Source organism: Desmodus rotundus, chromosome 5 (assembly GCF_022682495.2).
Source record: "Desmodus rotundus isolate HL8 chromosome 5, HLdesRot8A.1, whole genome shotgun sequence".
In the NCBI taxonomy this organism is placed as follows: domain Eukaryota; kingdom Metazoa; phylum Chordata; class Mammalia; order Chiroptera; family Phyllostomidae; genus Desmodus; species Desmodus rotundus.
In genome coordinates this window covers 37,434,588-37,454,213 of record NC_071391.1, presented here as the reverse complement: position 1 = coordinate 37,454,213, position 19,626 = coordinate 37,434,588, and the positions used below count along the sequence as shown (strand labels likewise).

At 44.1% G+C, this 19,626-nt stretch overlaps 1 protein-coding gene across 2 annotated transcripts in view; it reads left to right on the top strand.

Moving 5' to 3' along the window:
- PARVA (parvin alpha) overlaps positions 1 to 19,626 on the top strand; it is a 155,538-nt gene that overhangs the window by 128,871 nt on the left and 7,041 nt on the right. For both annotated transcript variants that reach the window (XM_024558837.4, XM_045194041.3), the window contains exons 7-12: positions 3,168 to 3,226; positions 5,406 to 5,425; positions 6,765 to 6,826; positions 7,574 to 7,642; positions 11,037 to 11,138; positions 11,912 to 11,984. In XM_024558837.4, the coding sequence (XP_024414605.1) occupies positions 3,168 to 3,226; positions 5,406 to 5,425; positions 6,765 to 6,826; positions 7,574 to 7,642; positions 11,037 to 11,138; positions 11,912 to 11,984 (385 nt within the window). The remainder of the gene's footprint in view (positions 1 to 3,167; positions 3,227 to 5,405; positions 5,426 to 6,764; positions 6,827 to 7,573; positions 7,643 to 11,036; positions 11,139 to 11,911; positions 11,985 to 19,626) is intronic.

Genomic DNA, 19,626 nt, shown 5'->3' with positions numbered 1-19,626 from the left:
TTTGTGAGGTGTGTCTAGTAGGATCAGGAGGAAAGATGTGTTGATGTGTGTGCATGTGCACGTGCACCCTGCGAGCCACAGAGAATCATCATTTGGGGGGTAAAGAGTGAGGTACAAGTACTGGGAAGAGACGAATGTGAGGGCGTGGGTACGTGTGTGTTTGAGAGACCCCGACGGGCGGTGCCTGTATTGAGGGCACTGCCGCTTTTCACCCACCCAGAGAAGCACAACTGGGGTCTCTTTTCCAGATCGTTAGGTGGGATTTCCACTCACAGTTTTTTGCTGTGAGTGTAATTTGCTGTGTAATTTCCACAATGAGGGTGTGCACACTCCCTCACTCTACCCCAACCCCAATAGAGACTTAAATTCAATTTCATTTGCCAACTCTGTGCCATTTAGCAGAAGGTTGTCATTTTGTGTGCTTGTATCTGTTCTTTTCCAAATAAACATGCTGCAAGGGAGAACCCCTCTTAGAAGCAGCTCCCTGAGTCTCCAAGGTTCCGGAATAGAGCGCACTATGGAGGTTCTGCTGGCCCTTGGGAAGGAAGAGCTTTGAGGGCTGGTAAGCTTGGCTCCCCAGACCAGGCCAGTTTCAAGGACAAAAAGGTCTTTGAGCTGAGCTTTCAGGGGTCAGACATTAATGGAAGAGGACTCGGGGGTGCTGCTAGTCAGCTGCTCGGTTGAGCCCTAATGAAGAAGTATTTCTTTGACACCTTCCGGGTACTGGCCTTGCTAAGCATCAAGGGGGTATAATAGGAATATGACACCTTGGCCCTGCCTGCCAAGAGATAAGCAGCAGAGAGGGCTATCAGAAGCCCGTAGACAATCGAATGTGTGTGGTTCAGACACTAAGTGCAGCTGACTGAAAGGGACTAATTGGCCTCATTTATTGAGCACTCAACTGTGTCAAACACGGTGCTAAGCATTTTCTGTATGCTACGGATGTGTGGCCAGACCAGAGCTTCCTGGTACAAGCATCTTCCTAGTGGACCCAGGCCATCTCTACTGTGTTATTTTTACCAGTCAGTAATGTGTGAATCCATTTCATTATATTTTTTAAAATTATAATTCAAGGTCTGAGCAGGAGAGAGGGGCTCCTATTTTGAAACAGTGGTCACAACAGCCCATGCCTCCTGCCTTATTTTGAGCTCAATTAGGGACCATCTGAAGGCTGTTGTTGGTTTAATTTCTCCTGTAGGCCGTTTTGTTAGCATGAGGGAGAAAAGAGGACACATTACATAAAATGGCATCAATGTGTGTCAGGTTTGATGGGGTGTTTTGCTTTATCAAGTTAAACAGGCACAGAAGCAGGACTCAGAATTGGCTGTGAGTCACTGAACTACAGAGAGCTCCATAGGGAACAGATAATGGATCGAGCTGAATCAGGATGCAGTGTGAGGGGTTATTTAACCCAGATTTCTTTTCCATATGGTATATAAAAGCATTTAATTCTGCATGATGTTGAGGGTGAGGTTTATGTCTGTGAATGGCCTCACAAGACAAGGACACAGATTCCATCAGCCCCGTGTGAAAATTTTACATTATGTTAAAGCTGAATTTGGAAAAAGTTCTGATTTATTGTCACTGGATTTCCTTTAAATGATGTTTTTAACTTCCTCTTTTGCTTTGATAATCCGTTCTTCTTAGTCAAATCCAGATACACTTTTGGCCTTTACCCAGCTCTACCTCTCCTTCTGTCAAAGTATTTTGTAAGGACACTAGGTTCTGTGGCTGTTGAGAATGGGAAGAGAAGGTTCTGGAAGTTTTGGCAGGAGGGTCAAGAAGGCAGGCTTCTATTGAGACACCAGCACTGGAAGGGTCCTTTCTGGACACTCACCTCTGCCTTTGTGGAAAATGAATTTGCTCTGACAACTGCTTCCATGCCCAGACCACCCTCCAAGTATAGCTGACTATGAAGGAACCTGATAAAATGAATCTCCCTCCTCACGCCCATCAGGCGGCCTTCCCGAATCCGAACACTCCTTCCTTCGCCCCCATGCCCACGTGATGGGGTGTAAATGCTAAACCAGCACTCAGTGAACTCCCCATGGACTCGTGGCACCCTCCCTCCAAACTGCCTCCTGAACACAATGTGCTCTCCTCATTCTGCCTTCTTGCTCAGCGCCCCCCACTGGAATGGCCTCTCCTGTGTGTCCAGCCAAATCCGGTGTGTTCTTTCTTTAAGTTCCAGCTCAAGGACCCCTCCCCTTGGAAGGTTTCCTGACCATCTCCACTGAAAGTGCCTGCTCTCCTCTTGCATTGAGCTCTTTCTCTCTGCATAGGGTGACCACATGATTTATTATCTGTGACACTTTTGAGATCAAAAGGGGATCCTTGTGATCTTAGCTGAACTGGGTCATCAGGCAAAAACCCTGGCTGGGGGAAACCATGCTTACCTACCTGCTTCATCCATGCTATTTTACTCTTGTTCCTCGAGTCCAGAACCAATGTCGTGCATTCCATACTGTTTGCTCCAAGGTCAACACAGGGGCTTGTACATAGAAGGCACTGATTAATGAAATAAAGAAGAGTGGATGAAGAGTTGGAGGGGATGGGATAGATGTCAGATACATGGATGGGTGGGTGGATAGGTGGGTGGGTCTCCAAAGTATTTTTAACCTTTTCTCAGAAAGTAGGCTAGTTACCTGAGGACTGTACTAGTTATTTAAAGGCTCCCATATTTATCCATTACAAAAAACAAAGAACAAAAAAAAACCCCCTCTCTCTCTCTATTTGAATTCTTCAAGTTGGCCTCAGTTCCTCCACCCCAGTCCCCCAGCTAAATGTGTTTCTCAGCTTCCCTCTGCGGCCCCAGCTGGAGGGCAGACACACCCTGGCCTTCATTTCCATTTGGTTTACTGTGGATTACTCCAGGAGGCAAACAGTGTGCTTCCAGCGGAATGTCTTCCAATAAAGAAAGAAAAGATGCACCATCCAAGAAACAGCCTACTTGTTTGGACTAAACATGAACTGCACTTCAGTACAAATGGTACGGTCCAGACCCGGGAAGTCAGGGGCCTCGTTTCTCTTCTGGAAGTCTCTCAAGTCCAGACTCATTTCTTAACACCAGTAACTTTCTCAGTATCAGGAATGCTAATCAGCTTTTCATAGTTTTCTAAAGCATATTTTTCTCTTCCTCCCAACCCTTCTCCCCACCCCTGTTTCAGAAACGAGAAGGAATCCTCCAGTCTCGGCAAATCCAAGAGGAAATAACTGGTAACACAGAGTATGTCAACACCATTGTTGCCAGCGATTCTGTAATGGAACACAGATGTTTCTCCGAAATTCGTCCATTTGCTGATATTTAGTTTTCATTTATTGGGAGTGCAAGAGGGATTAGACTTCAGCCAATGATTATAGTTTAGCCTTTTCCATGCATTCAAAACATGCCTCTCAATGCTTAAGGTACAAACTTGGGTAGGGAAGTGGGGAGAGAGAATTAGCAATGATTGAAAAATTCTAATTTTGTGGCACTCCAGGAAAAAAATGTGCCCCCAAAAGCCAACCAGCGTGAAATCGCCATGCTATAAACATGAGATTGAATTTAAACTGTTAACCTTCAAAAGGACATTTTTCTTCCTTTTCTGAATCTGATTTGGTCACGTGCCATGACCCAGAAAGCCCCTCTCCACCTGAGCGTGGTGTTTTTGTTGTTTTCACTTACCTTAAGGAATCGGAGTATCAGAACATGGAAGAGGTTTGCCATGGGAAAGGCATGTTTGGGTCATGGGCAGAAAGAGCAGGACTGTGGGGGCTTGCGGGGTGAGATCCTGGTCAGGCCTGAGCCCTGGCCATAGCAAAGCCAGGTAAAGTTCGTTTTAAGCACCCCCTGCTGAAACTTTCCTCTATTTTCCCTTGAACAAGGAGAGCAAAGTGAAAAGAGCAGGGACCTCTAAGCCAACCTGACTTGAGTTCAAACCCAGGCTCTGCCACTTTACTCACCTGGGAGTTCCTTAACCTCTCTGACCTCGATTTCTTCATCTCTGAAGTGGGGAGCATTTTGCTAACCATAGAGGACTTAATGTGGTAACAGCCCTGCCCCCCTTCCCCCTCGTCCTTCACTGCTGTCTTTTCTGGCATTTCCCCATCACAGCTGACTCACAGCTGACCCATGCAAGCCTTGCCCAGACTCGAGAAAACTCAATCCCCTCCCTCATGGTGGCTGATGGGGGTCCACAGTGCTGCCTGGGTGGACCCCACTATGCATGTGCCTTAGAAAGGGCCCAGGAGTTGTGGGCATTTCAGGACCCTGGTTGGGCAGAGTTGTGGGGTGGCCCTTCCTCAGAGGCCCAGGTTATGGCCTGACTCCACGTCACTCCAGGGCCCAGTCCTGGCAGCTGAGGGGGCAGCTGCTGTACCAGGCGCACTGATTCTTGGCCTTGGATCTGTGAGGGGTGGGCAGAAAGCTGCCCTGGCTCAGTCCGGCTGTGGTGGCAGCAAAATTCCTCACCCTCCTGCCCCCACCTCCCCTATCCTTTGCCGGGCTTGTCCATGTCCACTATTTCACCTTCTGGAAAAGGGGAAGACATATCTGAGAGCAGCCTGGGAGATGCTTCCGAATCAGGGAACATGAAGTTTCAGTTTCCGGAGCAACAACCCTTCAGCTGCCCCTGTCCTTTCTATGGTCCCTCTCTGGCACCTTGCCACATAGATATGCACAGATACTCCTAAGGATGACAACACAGCACAGTTGATGAAGCACTTTTGTATCTATCGCTGTTTGTAATATGCACATGAAGCAATGATTACACCTCCTAAAGCCCCACAGCCCAAAGATGGAGAAGGAGATTATCACTGGTCCATCCCACAGTTAACTCCAAGTTCATTATTCTTTCCACTGCACTCCCCACCCATTTAATGGGTGATAGATGCACAGCTGGAATAAACTAATGAGAACCAAAAGTGTATTGAGAAAAAAGGTATTGAGCATTTACTATATGCCAGGAATTATGCTAAAATCTTTCTACATATTAAATTATTTAATGCTCACAACATGCTATTGAGGTGTGTAACATTACCCTCATTCTAGAGATAAAAGATCTGGTGCCCAGAGAGGTTTGGTAACTTGCTCAAGGTCACACAGCAAGCAAATGGCTCTGTGGGATTTAAACCTAAGTAGTCTGTCTTTAATGCTTGTGTTCTTAGTATGTTGCTGCTTCATAGCTATAAGCGCAGTTCTAGTTCCTGCCCACTTTGAGATAACTATCCTGGATCAAAGCGAGGTGCAGCTTGATGGGTATCACAGGACGAACAGGAGAGAGAAGAACTTGACCTCCCCAAGCTAATGCCCACAGCATCCTGGGCAGTGAAATTATTAAGTGCAGAATAAAATGCCAAGAGAGCTTTGGGGCTTTTCAACCAAGGGCGAGAAGATTCACACTGTTTTCTTTCTCCTTTTCCTACAGGGCTCTTTCTGGAAGGCATGGTAAGTTGCATAAAATTGTCCTATGGTGCTGGTGGCTGCCACAGGGGTCTAGTTAATTCTGCAGCAGCTGGGAAGAACAGGCACTCAGCTTGCTTCCTGCATGTGTGTCTGCCCCAGCCTGGTGACAGCCGCTTGGGAGGAAGGGTCAGCTTACTGGTGGGAAGAGGAAAACTAACCACAGCTGTCCCGTCCTTTTGCAAGTAACCAGACCGTTGGCATTGTTGGGCTTCTGGATGGGTCCTGGGCATTTGCAGGCCAGTCTTGCTTTAAGTGTATTGTGAAAGTAAAGGAAGGAGGTGTATTTCCACGCTTGGACTGCCTCCTCTCCCCACTCTACCCAGCCCTTCTAGAAGCTGCCTTCTTTCTCTTTTCTTATCACAGCTCCTATCTCTTCCAGTTCTCAGAACTCTGGGTTTCTTTATAAAGTCTGTGAATGTCAGAGATCACAGTCACCTTCCTGGAAGTCTCAGATTTGCCCATTGGTGCAAGAGGAGAAAAAGACGGACCCCCAGGACCATGAACCTTCCCTGCCCCAGGTTCCTCTTGGAGACTGTTCTCATTCGCTGCCTGAGATCCCTCCAGTACTTCACCTCTCAGTTCAGAGAACATGGGGGCTATAGCAAGGAAAGGCCCTGCAGGGGGCATGGCTTTGCTATCTCCTATAATCCTGTATTTACTATGCATATTTTGAATAATGCTAAAACAATTCAGATCAGTAGACACTCCAGCCTACACAGTACAGGCACACACATTCTCATCTGTCATCTCGTGACACACCTGGGCGGTCTGTTTCTCAGACGGCGTCTCACACAAGAGGAAGCTGAAGTGCAAAGCACTGAAGTGACTAGATCACTCAGGAGGGGGAGCTCACCTCTGGTCCTGGGCTCTGTGGTTCCCAATCTGCTTATTTATACACCCTACCAGGATGTGTTATGTGGGTATCCTGGTTTTGATAACGAGGGGGTGAAGTGATTTGATATTTGGATAACATTCTACTTCCAAAAAGCTTCAAAAATACTTTAGAACTGTGACTAAATCATGATGTAATGAACACAAAGACCAAAGAGAAACGACCAATCCCAAGTCAAAGTGCCTGACAGAGCCCCGCAACCCCAGCACAAAAGAGGGTGGACGTAGAGGGTGGACACATACACACAAAAGGCCCCTCAGGTAAGAATCAACCCCAAATCTCTGCCCCAAAACCAGCTTCCGGAGTTCCCAGTGCAGCCTCACACCCCAGAGAATTTGCATCTGTAGCCGACCGTGTGGCCAGGACTTGGGGTGGGCTTCCCACCAGGAATCAGCTCTGTGCTTCCCTGGACGTTTTTCTCTCTTTCAGAACGTGATGCCTTTGACACCTTGTTCGACCACGCACCAGATAAGCTCAACGTGGTGAAAAAGGTGGGAAAGGGGCACCTGGGAGGAAAGGAGGGGGGCCAGGGTGGAAGAAGTGAGATGCAGCAAAACTTTTTAGGAAAACCCATCCCTGCAGCTTGCAAGCATTCTGAAACTGGTTTCATCACCAGATCTCTGCAAACATGAGGCTTCTCTGCTCGATGTCCATTTTACCTGTCTTGTTCTCACTGGTTACCTCATCTAGTCCCTTCCATCTCCCATCTGATGATAGTGTCTCTCTGGGCTCTAAGACTCTGAACACGCTGTCTTCCACCCTTACTGAACCCCCAGCTGTGCCTGCCTCCTCACACAGACCTCCCTCTGTCTCCCTAGTCACAGGCACCTAGGAATGGACTGGAAGGAAGGACTCAGTGGGGTCATTTCTTCTCTGGTTCCCTTCCTAATTTTCCTTCAGCTCCCGGAGCCTGGGATCAGATGCTCCACCTCTCACTCTACCCTCTCAGGACCCCCAGCTCCTTTCACAGTTTGAATTACATAGTGTACGAGACTGCAAATCCTTGGGGGGCATCCTTTCCTGTGAACTCCAGGGGCTTTGCCGAAGAGCCTCATAGGCTGCTTGCTCATCCTCACGCAGCTTGGCACAGGGATCCAGGCCCCTTGCTCTTGGCCTGGGCCTCATCCTGTGCAATCACACTGGACCTGGTCCTCACAGAGGAGGCACAGAGGGGGCCTCGAGGGTCTGGCCCTGGGGAGATTCTCCATCTCAGTGCCCGGCCCATGCTTCTTTTTTAGACTCTCATCACTTTCGTGAACAAACACCTGAATAAACTGAATTTGGAGGTCACAGAACTGGAAACCCAGGTGGGTGACAGCCCTGAGTGGAGGGGAGGGGGCCAGGCCCTGTTCAACAGCCATCATTCCAAGTGCTCAATCCCTGCATTGCCAGGAGGGCTTCCAGGAGCAAGGGGGTTCCATTCCGTTCAGCAGGGTGACCTGCTTGGAATTTATCTTAATTTATTTTGAAAAGTTGTAAGAACATTATCATGAATACCCATATACTCTTCACCCACATACACCAGTTGTTAACATTTGGCCATATGTAGGTTTTGGGGTATTTTTCACCTCTCTCTCCAACCTGAGTACTTCAGCATACATCTCTAAATAACAAGCACATTCCCTTAGATAGCCACAATCCAATGATCGAATTCGGGTAATTTTAACATTGAGATAATACGTTAGTTAGGGTAAACCATATGAAATTGTTGATACTCGTCTACTTTTGCCACTGTCTCATGGTTCAAACAAAACACTGTATTCCAGTTTTTCCAGTCGCCCTGATACTCTCACAGGCTGTATTTAGTTAACATGTATCCTTAGTGTCTTTTTATAACAGAACAAATCCTCAGCCTTTCTTTGCATGATGTCATTTTTGAAGAGTGTGTAGGCCATTTGGGTCATAGAAAGTCTCTCAGCCTGCCCCCCACCCCTACTCACAACTAGATGCGGGTTATGCATTTTCAGTAACGGCACCACCTAAGGAATGCTGAGTTTTTCTGACACCTTGTCCATTCATTTGTTACTGGTGACGGTAACTTTGATCACTGGGGTAAGTTGGTGTCTACCAAATCCCTGTACTGTAAAGCTCTTCTCCCTCCTTTATACTAACTGATCTTTACTGGGAGATTCTTTAAGATAGAGTAATGGATCCTGTTTCCCAACCTGCTTTCGTTCGTAATGCGTTTCTAAAGTGTGGTTTTCCTTTGAGCACGTGGTCGTCTCCCGTTGTTTTTCAAAGCAATTCCCGGGTCTGTGCCTGAGCACTGAGTGTGTCTAGACTCTGTGGAATGAGTTTATATACTCTTTTGGGAGTTAGGGAATGCTCTGGAAAAGTGATATTTCCTCGAGTGAGCTAGAATGAGCTCCGGAACTTTCACTTCCGTTTTCCTGGGCAGGGAGTGCTATGAAACGGAGTCTGCCTGGCGTGTTTGGTGTCTGTCTGCAGTTTTACCATCGAGTCATCAGGAAGAGCAGTCAGGGGTGGGAGCTGCCTGTGTCCGTGGCACTCAGAGCTCTGAGGGACCTTGACCCTAACCCAAGGTCCTCCCCTGAGTTAACAGATTGGATTTTTTTAATTCTCAGCCCCTTCCAGCCACAGCCAGAATGAGGCCCAGTTCATTAGTTCCATGGGAGGACCTGGATTTTGACCCAGATGCTGGGGTCTGCTCTTGCATTGTCCACCCTGGGGTGACCTGGAGTGAGGCATGCTTAGGCCCTCCGCACTTGAGGGATAGAAGCAGCGAGGAAGCTGCTCCTACATCAAGTTCATGCTCTGGGTCATGAGCCCATAATAAAGGCTGAACCAGAGGCCCACCAGCCAGTTACCCAACAGAGCTCAGACTCTGGGCCCAGCCCACATTCTGGGCAATTCTGTCTAGTTTTTTGTTTGTTTGATTTTTTTTTTTTTTAAGTTTCCTAAGATGACTCCAAGAACTTTGGCCTTGTGCAAACTCTAGCAACTGTTGTTTATGCCCACAAACATTTGGTGGCCCGGCCTCCTTTGAAAGGTTCTAGAATACCAGATATGCATCTGACCTTTGTATCATTGCTCAGGGCCTCCTCCACACCTGGAACACCTACTCCTTCCAAATTTCCCTCAGCCCTCAGGCCCCTACTCCTCCACAAACCTGCCCCAAGTACTCAGTGCACACTTACCTTGTCCTTCCTTGAGCAGAAGACCTGAATGCCTCTACTTAGCCTAGGAATCTATTGTCCCTCAGACCAGGTTCCCAGCCTGTCCCACCTCTATTGTCCTCAGTCAGAGGGTTAGGGCTCTAAGTGTCTTACCATGGTCTTCAGGACACAGTTTTATAGGTAGTAATAGCAATACGGTACGTCCTCACTTAACATTGTCAGTAGGTTCTTGGAAACTGTGACTAAGCAAAATGACATATAACTAAACCAATTTTCTCATAGGCTAGTGGCTATAACCAAGAGTTAAGTTCCTACAGCATATTTCTGATCACAAAAATATCACCAAACTTCTAAGTAGGGACCCCAAACTCTTCTAATATTAAATGTTGAAATAAATGTGAACTACACATCCATTTAAGATTAATAAAAACAAGTAAGACAATTCTTTCCAACCTGCTTACTCCAGTTCAGGGTCACTGAACTCACGTGGCCGGAGCCTATCCCAGCAGCTCAGGGCACAAAGCGGGCACCCACCCTGGACAGGACGTCCTTCCATCTCAGGGCCACGCACACACTCACACTCACTCAGACTGGGACAATGGAGACATGCCCGTTCACCTGGCGTGCACATCTTTGGGACGTGGGAGGAAACCAGAGTACCTGGGAAAAAACCCACGCAGACATGGGGAGAACATGCCAACTCCACACAGACAGTGGCCATTTTTTCCTCATCACCATTATAATGTAATGATGTTATTTGAGGACTTGCTATAGTTAATATTTATTAAATGTTGCCTACATGTCAAAGTTCTAGGCACTTTAGACCTATTAACTGGTTTAGTCCTCATGATAACCCTGTTAAGTAGATACTATACTGTTGTCATCCCCATTTTACTGATGAGAAAAATGAGGCACAGAGAAGTTAGGTAACTTGCTCAGATCACGTAGCCAGTGAGTAGTAGAGCTAGAGGCCTAGCTCCAGAGCCCAAGTTTGCCATAGCTACACTATGTTGCCTCTCAAGCAATGATAAAGTGAGATGTGAGAAAGGGAAATGCCTAGGCCTGTATGATGCTAAAGTTCTTTGTTCATAAAGCAAGTCACTGTAGTAGCCTCATGCCATTGGCCTTGGGTATACCCCTGCCATCCTCTCTCTGCCCCACCCTAGCTGATTCCTGCTTATCCCTCAGGCCTCCATTCAGGCAGCACCTCCTCCAGAAGTCTTCCCTGGTGCCATCAGTAGGGGAGAACGAACTTTGTCACTTTCACGCTAGCCAATGTGCTTCCTTCCATCAGAGCAGCTGCTGCATTTTCTCCACATCATTCTCCCTGATGGACTATGATCTCCTCGAGGACAGGGGCCACTGACCCATGTCTCTGGTCCATGTGCCAGATAAAGGCTTAGAACGTTGTTGATGCTCAATAAATGCTGGGCCATCAGTTTGTGGCTCCAGGTCTGGGCCAGCCAGGCCAGACATGTTGACATAGAAGCTGATGAGCCCTCTGAATGTGGCTTGGCTGGGGAGCTAAGGGGTCCAGTGCCTTCACCTGGCTCTCTCCCTGCAGTTTGCAGATGGGGTGTACCTGGTGCTGCTCATGGGACTCCTGGAAGGCTACTTTGTGCCCCTGCACAGCTTCTTCCTGACCCCAGACAGCTTTGAACAGAAGGTAAGGAAGGTGATGTGAAGGGAGGCCCTAGCTCATGTGTCCTGACTCATCTGCCTACATCTGTGCTAGGGCCATCTCGGAAAAAGGAAGAGGCTTCCTGTCTACCCAGGGTCTTCAGAGGTTGGAGGTGGGGTCCATTCTGATGAGCACCAAGCAGCAGCGAAGCTACCCGCAGACCACTGAGCACCCTGAACAGCTTTCTCCCTGCTACCCACCCCCACCCCAGCCTGGCCTTGGTTGCCTAGTCATGTGCTCTGGCTGGGTGCCATAGGCCAGTCACACCTCTCCCCAGAAGTGACAGGGAAGGTATCTGCAAGGCTGGTCAGACTTGAGGAGCTGCACTCAGCCCAGTTCTGATGCCTGTCATTGGCTGCCACAGCCTATGTGCTAGACAAGGGGCATTTGGTCGAAGGCAGAAACCCTTCTCTGCCTCTTAACACGTCTTGCTGTCTGATCCTTTCAACAGTGAGCGTTAATGTCACTGAGTTGGAAATCCTGGCAGTTAACACAGGAACACAGTAGGACAGGAAGAGGAGCCTCAAATCCTCCAGAAGTGCTCACCAACAGCAGGCTGGGACTGGCCAGCTCACATTCCACATGGCCTGCCCGTTTTGGTAGTTTCATTTCTCCTTCAAATTAGGGCCTCATGTTAGCTCAGGCTCTGTCCCTCTAGCTACGGTACTGGCTCCATCACTTTCAGGAGCCGGTCTCAGGATCCACAAGCACCCAGGAATGAATGTACAACAATATGTGCACTGCATTTTTCTTTCCAGGTCTTAAATGTCTCCTTTGCCTTTGAGCTCATGCAAGATGGAGGGTTGGAAAAGCCAAAACCACGGCCAGAAGGTACTTTGCTCTTCCCCTGGGTTTGTGGCAAGATGGTGAGCCCCCCTTCCTGGATTAGTGTTCGGGGCACAGGGCTACGCTCATGTTTGATAGCAGAGGGAAGAGTTTCTTTTCTGAAGCCTTCTCTGCCTTTCGCAAGGGAAGGTGTGACAGGGCACAGCTGCCCAGTTCTGGAAATCCTTTGTGAACTGCGAGTCACACGGCCATGGAGAGACAAAACCTGAAATCTCATGCAAGGGATCACGGGGATAAGGACCCAAGCAGACATGGCACAGAGCAGAGGTGCTACAGGAACTGCCCCGTGCCCAGTTTCCAGGCGTTTCTGTCCCTGGACAGGGTGCTGACCTGCCAAAGAGCGGTGTCCCAGGCCAGGCAGGGGAAAGTTGCAGGAGTCATTGTTGGCAGCTCTGCTCTGAGTATGACTGGCTTTCCTGTCCTGTGCCCGTCCAAACTGCCCAGGGATGATTTGTCAGATTTAGGTTGAAAATGTAAGATTAAAAAAAAAAAAAGGCACAAGGAAGAAACTGCTCCACTATCCCTCCTGTGCCGGTGCTTGGAACTGTGTGTGCATTTGTGCACGTAGGAGGCACGTGTCTTCAGTAGCCTCCTTGGTACAGATGTTTGTTTCTGAAACTGACTGACTGAAATGTTCCATTTTCCAGCACTAGTGTGTCAATGCTACGTTGCAGATAATTTTCTGTTTATGTCAGTTTAGAACATTGAGAATGCTGCGTGGGGGCCCTTTTGCTTGTACTTTCCTGGCTGTTTAAAGGCAAGCGAACAAGTAGGGATTGCATGCTTTCACTCCGCATTGCTGCCTCTGTTCCAAATTCATCCACCCAAACCTCCACATAGAGGGGCTTCTTGACTGACTGCCCAGTGGGCCCGAGACCCCATGCCCAGGCCATCCCTGACCTCAAGGCACATGTAGCTAGCAAGGGAAAGAAGAGATGCACTGGGTCCCAGAACAAAAGGACAGTGGTGATAACTGCCATGAAAGAGGTGCAACTGAGAGGTTATGAGAATTGAGGAGGTGATGCTCGCTTCTCTCTGGAGTGGGGAAAGGTTTGATAGAGATGGTGATAGTTGGGCTAAACCATAAGGATCAGGATAAGGAGGGCTTTTGTTTGGAATTAGGATACAAGAGAGGCAGGTACAAGCAGAAGCTCACATTGACCTGCACTGGTTCCCCTCCTAAGGAGCTCTAGAACCAACACAGCTGGTGGGGGGCTTCAGAACACAGCAGAGCACTACCTAACAGCTCAACAAACAACACACCCAAAGGGCGTCTTTGGCTACATTAGAGCCCTGCTGAAGTGACTCCTGCTCCTTGGGTCAGCCCCAGCACAACAGCTTGTCTGCCATAGTCGTGACCTGCCCTCACAGTCACTCGGTCTGAGGATCAATCCCACCCCTGATGTGCCAACAGCAGTCATGGCTCAACTACAATAGCAGGGCACATACAAAACGCACAAGGGGCACCACTGGAGCACTCAGCTCAGGTACCCAAGGAGACTGCACCACTGAGCCCCACAGGACACCTACTACATAACGCCACTCTGCCAAGAACTGGAGATGCGGCAGATGTACTTAATACATAGAAACAAATTCAGTGAGTCAGACAAAATGAGGAGACGAAGAAACAAGTCCCAAATGAAAGAACAGGATGAAAATCCAGAATATATAACTAAACAAAATGGAGACAAGCAATCTACTGAATATAGACTTCAAAACAGTGGTTATAAGAATGTTCAATGATCTTAGTGGAACAATAGGTGAACTCAGGGAGGACTTCAACAAAGAAATAGGAAATATCTACATGGAGATAGAAAACATAAAAAATAGTCAGAAATGAATACAACAGAAATGAAGAATACATTAGAGGAATCAACAACAGATTAGATGAAACAGAGGATTAAGTAATCTGGAAGATAAGGCAATGGAAAACACCCATTGTAATACCAAAAGGAAAAATAAGTTTTGAAAATGAGGATTGTGTAAGGGACCTTTGGGACAATAGCAAGCATTCCAACATTTGCATCAGAGGGGTACCAGAAGGACAAGAGAGAGAACAAGGGATTGAAAATTTATTTGAAGAAATAATGAAAGAAAACTTTCCTAATCTGGTAAAAGAAATACATACAAATTGAGGAAGTACAGAGGCTCCCAAACGAGAAGAACCTAAAGAGGCCCACACCAAGACACATCATAATTAAAATGCCAAAGGTTAAAGACAAAGAGAGAGACCTTAAAAGCAAGAGAAAAGCAGTTAGTTACATAAAAGGGAATTCCCATAAGACTGTTAGCTGATTTCTCAACAGACACTTTGCAGCCCAAAAGGAATGGCAAGAAACATTCAAAGTGATGAAAGGCAAAGACATACAACCAAGAATGCTCTACCCACCAAGGCTATCATTTAGAATAGAAATAGAGATAAAGAGTTATCCAGAAGAGAAAAAGCTAAAAAAGTTCAATACCACAAAACCAGTATTACAATGTCAAAGGGACTTCTTTAAGAAGAAAAGATTGAAAATACAAACAAGAAAATATAGGAAAGAAAAAAGTCTCACTGACAAAGGCAAACATAATAAAAGCAGTGGATCACAGCTATAAAGCTAGTATAAAAGTTAAAAGGTAAAGTAGGAGGGGATAGTGAAAATTGTAGCAATTTTAGAATGTGTTCAAACTTAAGTGACAATCGTCTTAAAATCGACTGCTATATACATAGCTTAGTACAGGGTGGTGCAAAAGTAGGTTTATATTCTTGTATTATCATTTATTAGTTATTATATTATTTTCCATAAGAACAACTGTAAGCCTACTTTTGCCCCACCCTCTATATGAAGCACACAGTACCCACAAACCAAAAATCTATAAGTTATACAAGAAATAAAGGTAAAGGAATCTAAACATAACACTATACAAAGTCATCAACATAGAAGAGAACAAGAAAATAAGAAACACAGGTGAACCACAAAAACAATCAGAAAACAATCAAATAGCAGTAACACACACCTATCAGTAATTACTTTAAATGTAAATACATAAAATGCTCCAATCATGAGACATAGGGTGGCTGAAAAGATTAAAAAAACAACAAGACTAGTACATATGTGGCCTATAAGAAACCCACTTTAGATTGAAAGACACAAACAGACTGAAAGTAAAGGGAGGGGAAAGATATTTTATGCAAATGGATATGGGAAAAAAAGCTATACTTATATCAGACAAAATAGACAAAGTCTGTAACAAAAGACAAAAAAGTACATTTCAATGTGATAAAGGGATCAATCTAACAAGAATGCTATATAACTCTTGTAAACAACTATGCAACCAATGCAGGAGCACCTAAATACATAGATTAAATATTGATGGGCACGGAGGGAGAGGTCAGCAGTAATACAGTGACGGACAGAACATCTAAACAGAAATCAACACGCAGAGAGTGGCCTTAAGTGACACGTTAGATCAGATAGATTTGACTTTTTTTAAGAACATTTCACCTCAAAATGGCACAATATACTAGTATTTTGCCATGTATAATGTGCAATCTTTTGCCCCAATTTTTGAGGGGAAAAGTACTAGGTACTTAAAAACACAGCTTTGCTTGTTTTTGATAATTTCAAAGCCCATGTTACACAAAGTGCAAAAGCAATTGCAGTGGACTTGAAAACCCAACTTACTGTCATACCTGGTGGGCTAACCAGCCAACTGCAACCTCTTTTCGTGTCAGTAAATAAGCCCTTTAAGGCCCTAATGAAGAAAGCGTGGCTGTTATGGATGCAGTCAGCTGGTAATGATTTAACACCTACAGACTGGATCAAGAAAGTATCCATTGCCCAGGTTTGTGATTGGATCCTAAGATCGTGGAATGGTGTCAAGAAGGAAGTGGTTGTGAAATCATTTAAAAAATGTGGCGTCAGCAATGCTATGGGTGGAACTGAATAAGTTGAAATTTACTGGGATGAGGAAAGTGACTCAGAAGATGCTGGTAATGTGGAAATTGAAGAAGATGATACTTCTGATATTGACAGTGACAAAGAGCTCTTGGCCTATCTGATGCATAAATATTGTAAAATTTGCTACTGGTACATAAAATTTCTTGTACCTTATATCTGTTTTTGTGTTTTCTAATTATTTGTTACATAAAATTTCTTGTACCATAATATGTTCAAAAATAAATGCAAAAATTATAATACAAAAAAAAACAGGCTTCTAAATATAAATAAGTAAATAATTGAATTAAAAAAATTAAAAGATATTTTTCCTGAAAGTTTAGCGTAAAACCATGGGTGCATGTTATACATGGCAAAATAAAATACATTCTTTTTTACTGTACATGGAACATTTTCCAGGATAGATTACATTAGGAAATAAATCAAGTCTCGACAAATTTAGGAAGACTGAAATCATATCCAGCATCTTTTCTTATTACAACAGTATGAATTTGAAATCAATTACAAGAAGAAAACTGAAAAACACAAACACATGGAGGGTAAATAACATGATAGTAAACAATGAATTGGTTAACAATGAAATCAAAAGATACGTTGAAACAAATGAAAATGGAAACACAACAACCTAAGAAAAACAAAATCTGTGGGAGACAGCCAAAGCAGTTCTATGAGGGAAATTTATAGCAATACAGGCCTACCTCAAGAAACAAGAAAAATGTCATGTAAATAATCTATCCTTACACTTAAAGGAACTAGAAAAGAGAAGACTAAACAATACCCTAAGAAATAAGGAAGTGTAAATATTAGAATGGAGACAAATGAAATGAGTCTTTTAAAAAGCTATAGAGATACAAATAAATGGAAGCATATACCATGTTCATGGATTGGAAGAATTAATATCATTAAAATGTCCATACTACCCAAAGCAGTCTATAGATTCAACACAATCCCTATAAAATACCAATGACTCATTTCAGATATAGAATAAATATTTCAAAATTTTTTATAGAACTGTAAACAACCCTGAATAGCCCCAGCAATTCGGAGAAAGAAGAACAAAGTAGGAAGGATCACGATACCTGATATTAAACTATATTACAAGACCACTGTAATCAAAACAGTCGGATACTAGCATAAGAACAGACACATAGATCAATGGAACAGATTAGAGAGCCCAGAAATAAACCCAAGTGTCTATGGTCAATTAATATTCACCAAAGGGAACAGGAGCATAAAATGGAGTAAAACTAGCTTCTTCAATAAATTGTGCTTGGAGATCTGGACAGCTACATGAAAAAAAATGAAACTTGACTACCAACTTACACCACACACCAAAATAAACTCAAGATGAATAAAAGACTTAAATATAAATCATGACACCATAAAAGTCCTAGAGGAAAACATAGGCAGGAAAATTTCAGATATTCCACACAATATTTTCACCGACATGTCCCCTCAAGCAAGGGATATACAGGAAAGAATAAACAAATGGGACTACATCAAATTAAAAAGCTTCTGCATGGCTAAAGAAAACATCAGCAAAATAAAAAAGTAACCAACTGTATGGGAAAATGTATTTGTCAATGATACCACGGACAAGGGTTTGATCTCCAAAATATATGAAGAACTCACACAACTCCACACCAGGAAGACAAACAATCCAATTAAAAAATGGGCAAAGGACCTGAACAAACACTTCTCCCAGGAGGACATACAAAGGACCCATAGGCATATGAAAGGATGTTCAACATCACTAGCCATCATACACATGCAAATTAAAACCACAATGATACACCACTTCACACCAGTCAGAATGGCCATCATTAACAACTCAACAAACAAGTGCTGGCAAGGTTGTGGAGAAAAGGGAACACCAGTGCACTGTTTGTGGGATAGCAAACTGGTGCAGCCACTATATAAAATAGCATGGAATTTCCTCAAAAAAAACAAAAATGGAACTGCCCTTTGATCCAGAAATTCCACTGCTAGGATTATACTCTAAGAATCTTGAAACACCAATTCAAAAGAACCTATGCACCCCTATGTTCATAGCAGCATTGTTTACAATAGCCAAGTGCTGGAAACAGCCTAAGTGCCCACCAGTAAATGAGTAGATCAAAAAACTATGGTACACTGATACAGTGGAATACTATACAGCAGAAAGAAAGAAGGAACTCCTACCCTTCACAGCAGCATGGATGGAACTGGAGAGAATTATGCTAAGTGAAATAAGCCAGACAGTGAAAGACAAGTACCATATGATCTCACCTATAAGTAGAACTTAATGAACAAAACAAACAAATGAGCAAAATAGAACCAGAAACATGGAAATAAAGAACAAACTGACAGGGACCAGAGGGGAGGGGGAGAGGGATAAGAGGGGAATGAAAGGGAAGGGTCAAGCAAAGGAACATGTACGGAGGATCCATGGGCAGGGATAGTGGGGTGGGGATTGTCTTTGGGAGTGGAGGTTGGATGGGGCAGGAGAGAGTAACGGGGGAAATGGGGACAACTCTAACTGAACAATTTTAAAAAGGCAATAGAAAATATCAATGAGACCAAGAACTGGTTCACAGAAAAGATAAAATTGATAAATCTGTAGCAAAACTCTTCAAGAAAAAAAGGGGGAGGGGTGCAAATAAAATTAGAAATGAAAAAGGAGAACTGACCATTGACACAACAGAAATACAAAAGGATAAGAAAATGCTACAAACAATTATATGCCAAGAAATTGGACACCCTGGAAGAAATGTGTAGGTACCTACAAACATATAAGCTTCCAAGACTGAATGGGGATGAAATAGAAGATCTGAACAGACTGATAAGTACTAATAAAATTGAATCTGTAATCAGAAAACTCCCAACAAACAAAAGATCTGGATCTGATGACTTCACAGGTGAATTTTACCAAACATTCAAAAAAGAATTAGTACCTATTTATAAATCAAAGTATTCCAGAAATTTTAAGAGGAGGGGAGGCTCCCAATTCATTTTACAAGTTCAGCATTATACTGATACTAAAACTGGACAAACACACTACAAAAAAAAATTATAAGCCAACATCCCTTATGAATCCCTTATAGATGTAGTAATCCTTAATAAAATATGAGCAAACCAAATTCAACAATACATTAAAAAGATCATACACGATGAAGAAGTGGGATTTATTCTCAGGATGAAAGGTAGGCTCAAATTCTGCAAATCAATTAATGTTATACACGCCATAAACAAAATGAAGGATAAAAGGCATATGATCATGTCAATAAATGCAGAAAAAGCACATGACAAAATCCTATGTCCATTTATAATAAAAATTCTCAGCAGAGTGAGAATAAATGGAGCATATATCATCATAATAAAAGCTGTATATGACAAACCCACAACTAACATCATATTCAATGGTGAAAGGCTAAAAGCTTTTTCTTTAAGATCAGGAACAAGACAAAGATGTCTACTTTTGCCAATCCAAATTGGAAAAGAAAAAGTAAAACAGTAATTATTTGTAGATGACATGATACTATATAGAGAGAATCCTAAAGATTCCATACACACACAAAAAAACTATTAGATAAATGAATTCACTAAAGTAACAGACTACAAAATTAATTTTCAGAATAAGTTGAATTTTTATATACCAATAATGAACTATCAGAAAGAGAAATTAATAAAACCATCCTATTTGCATT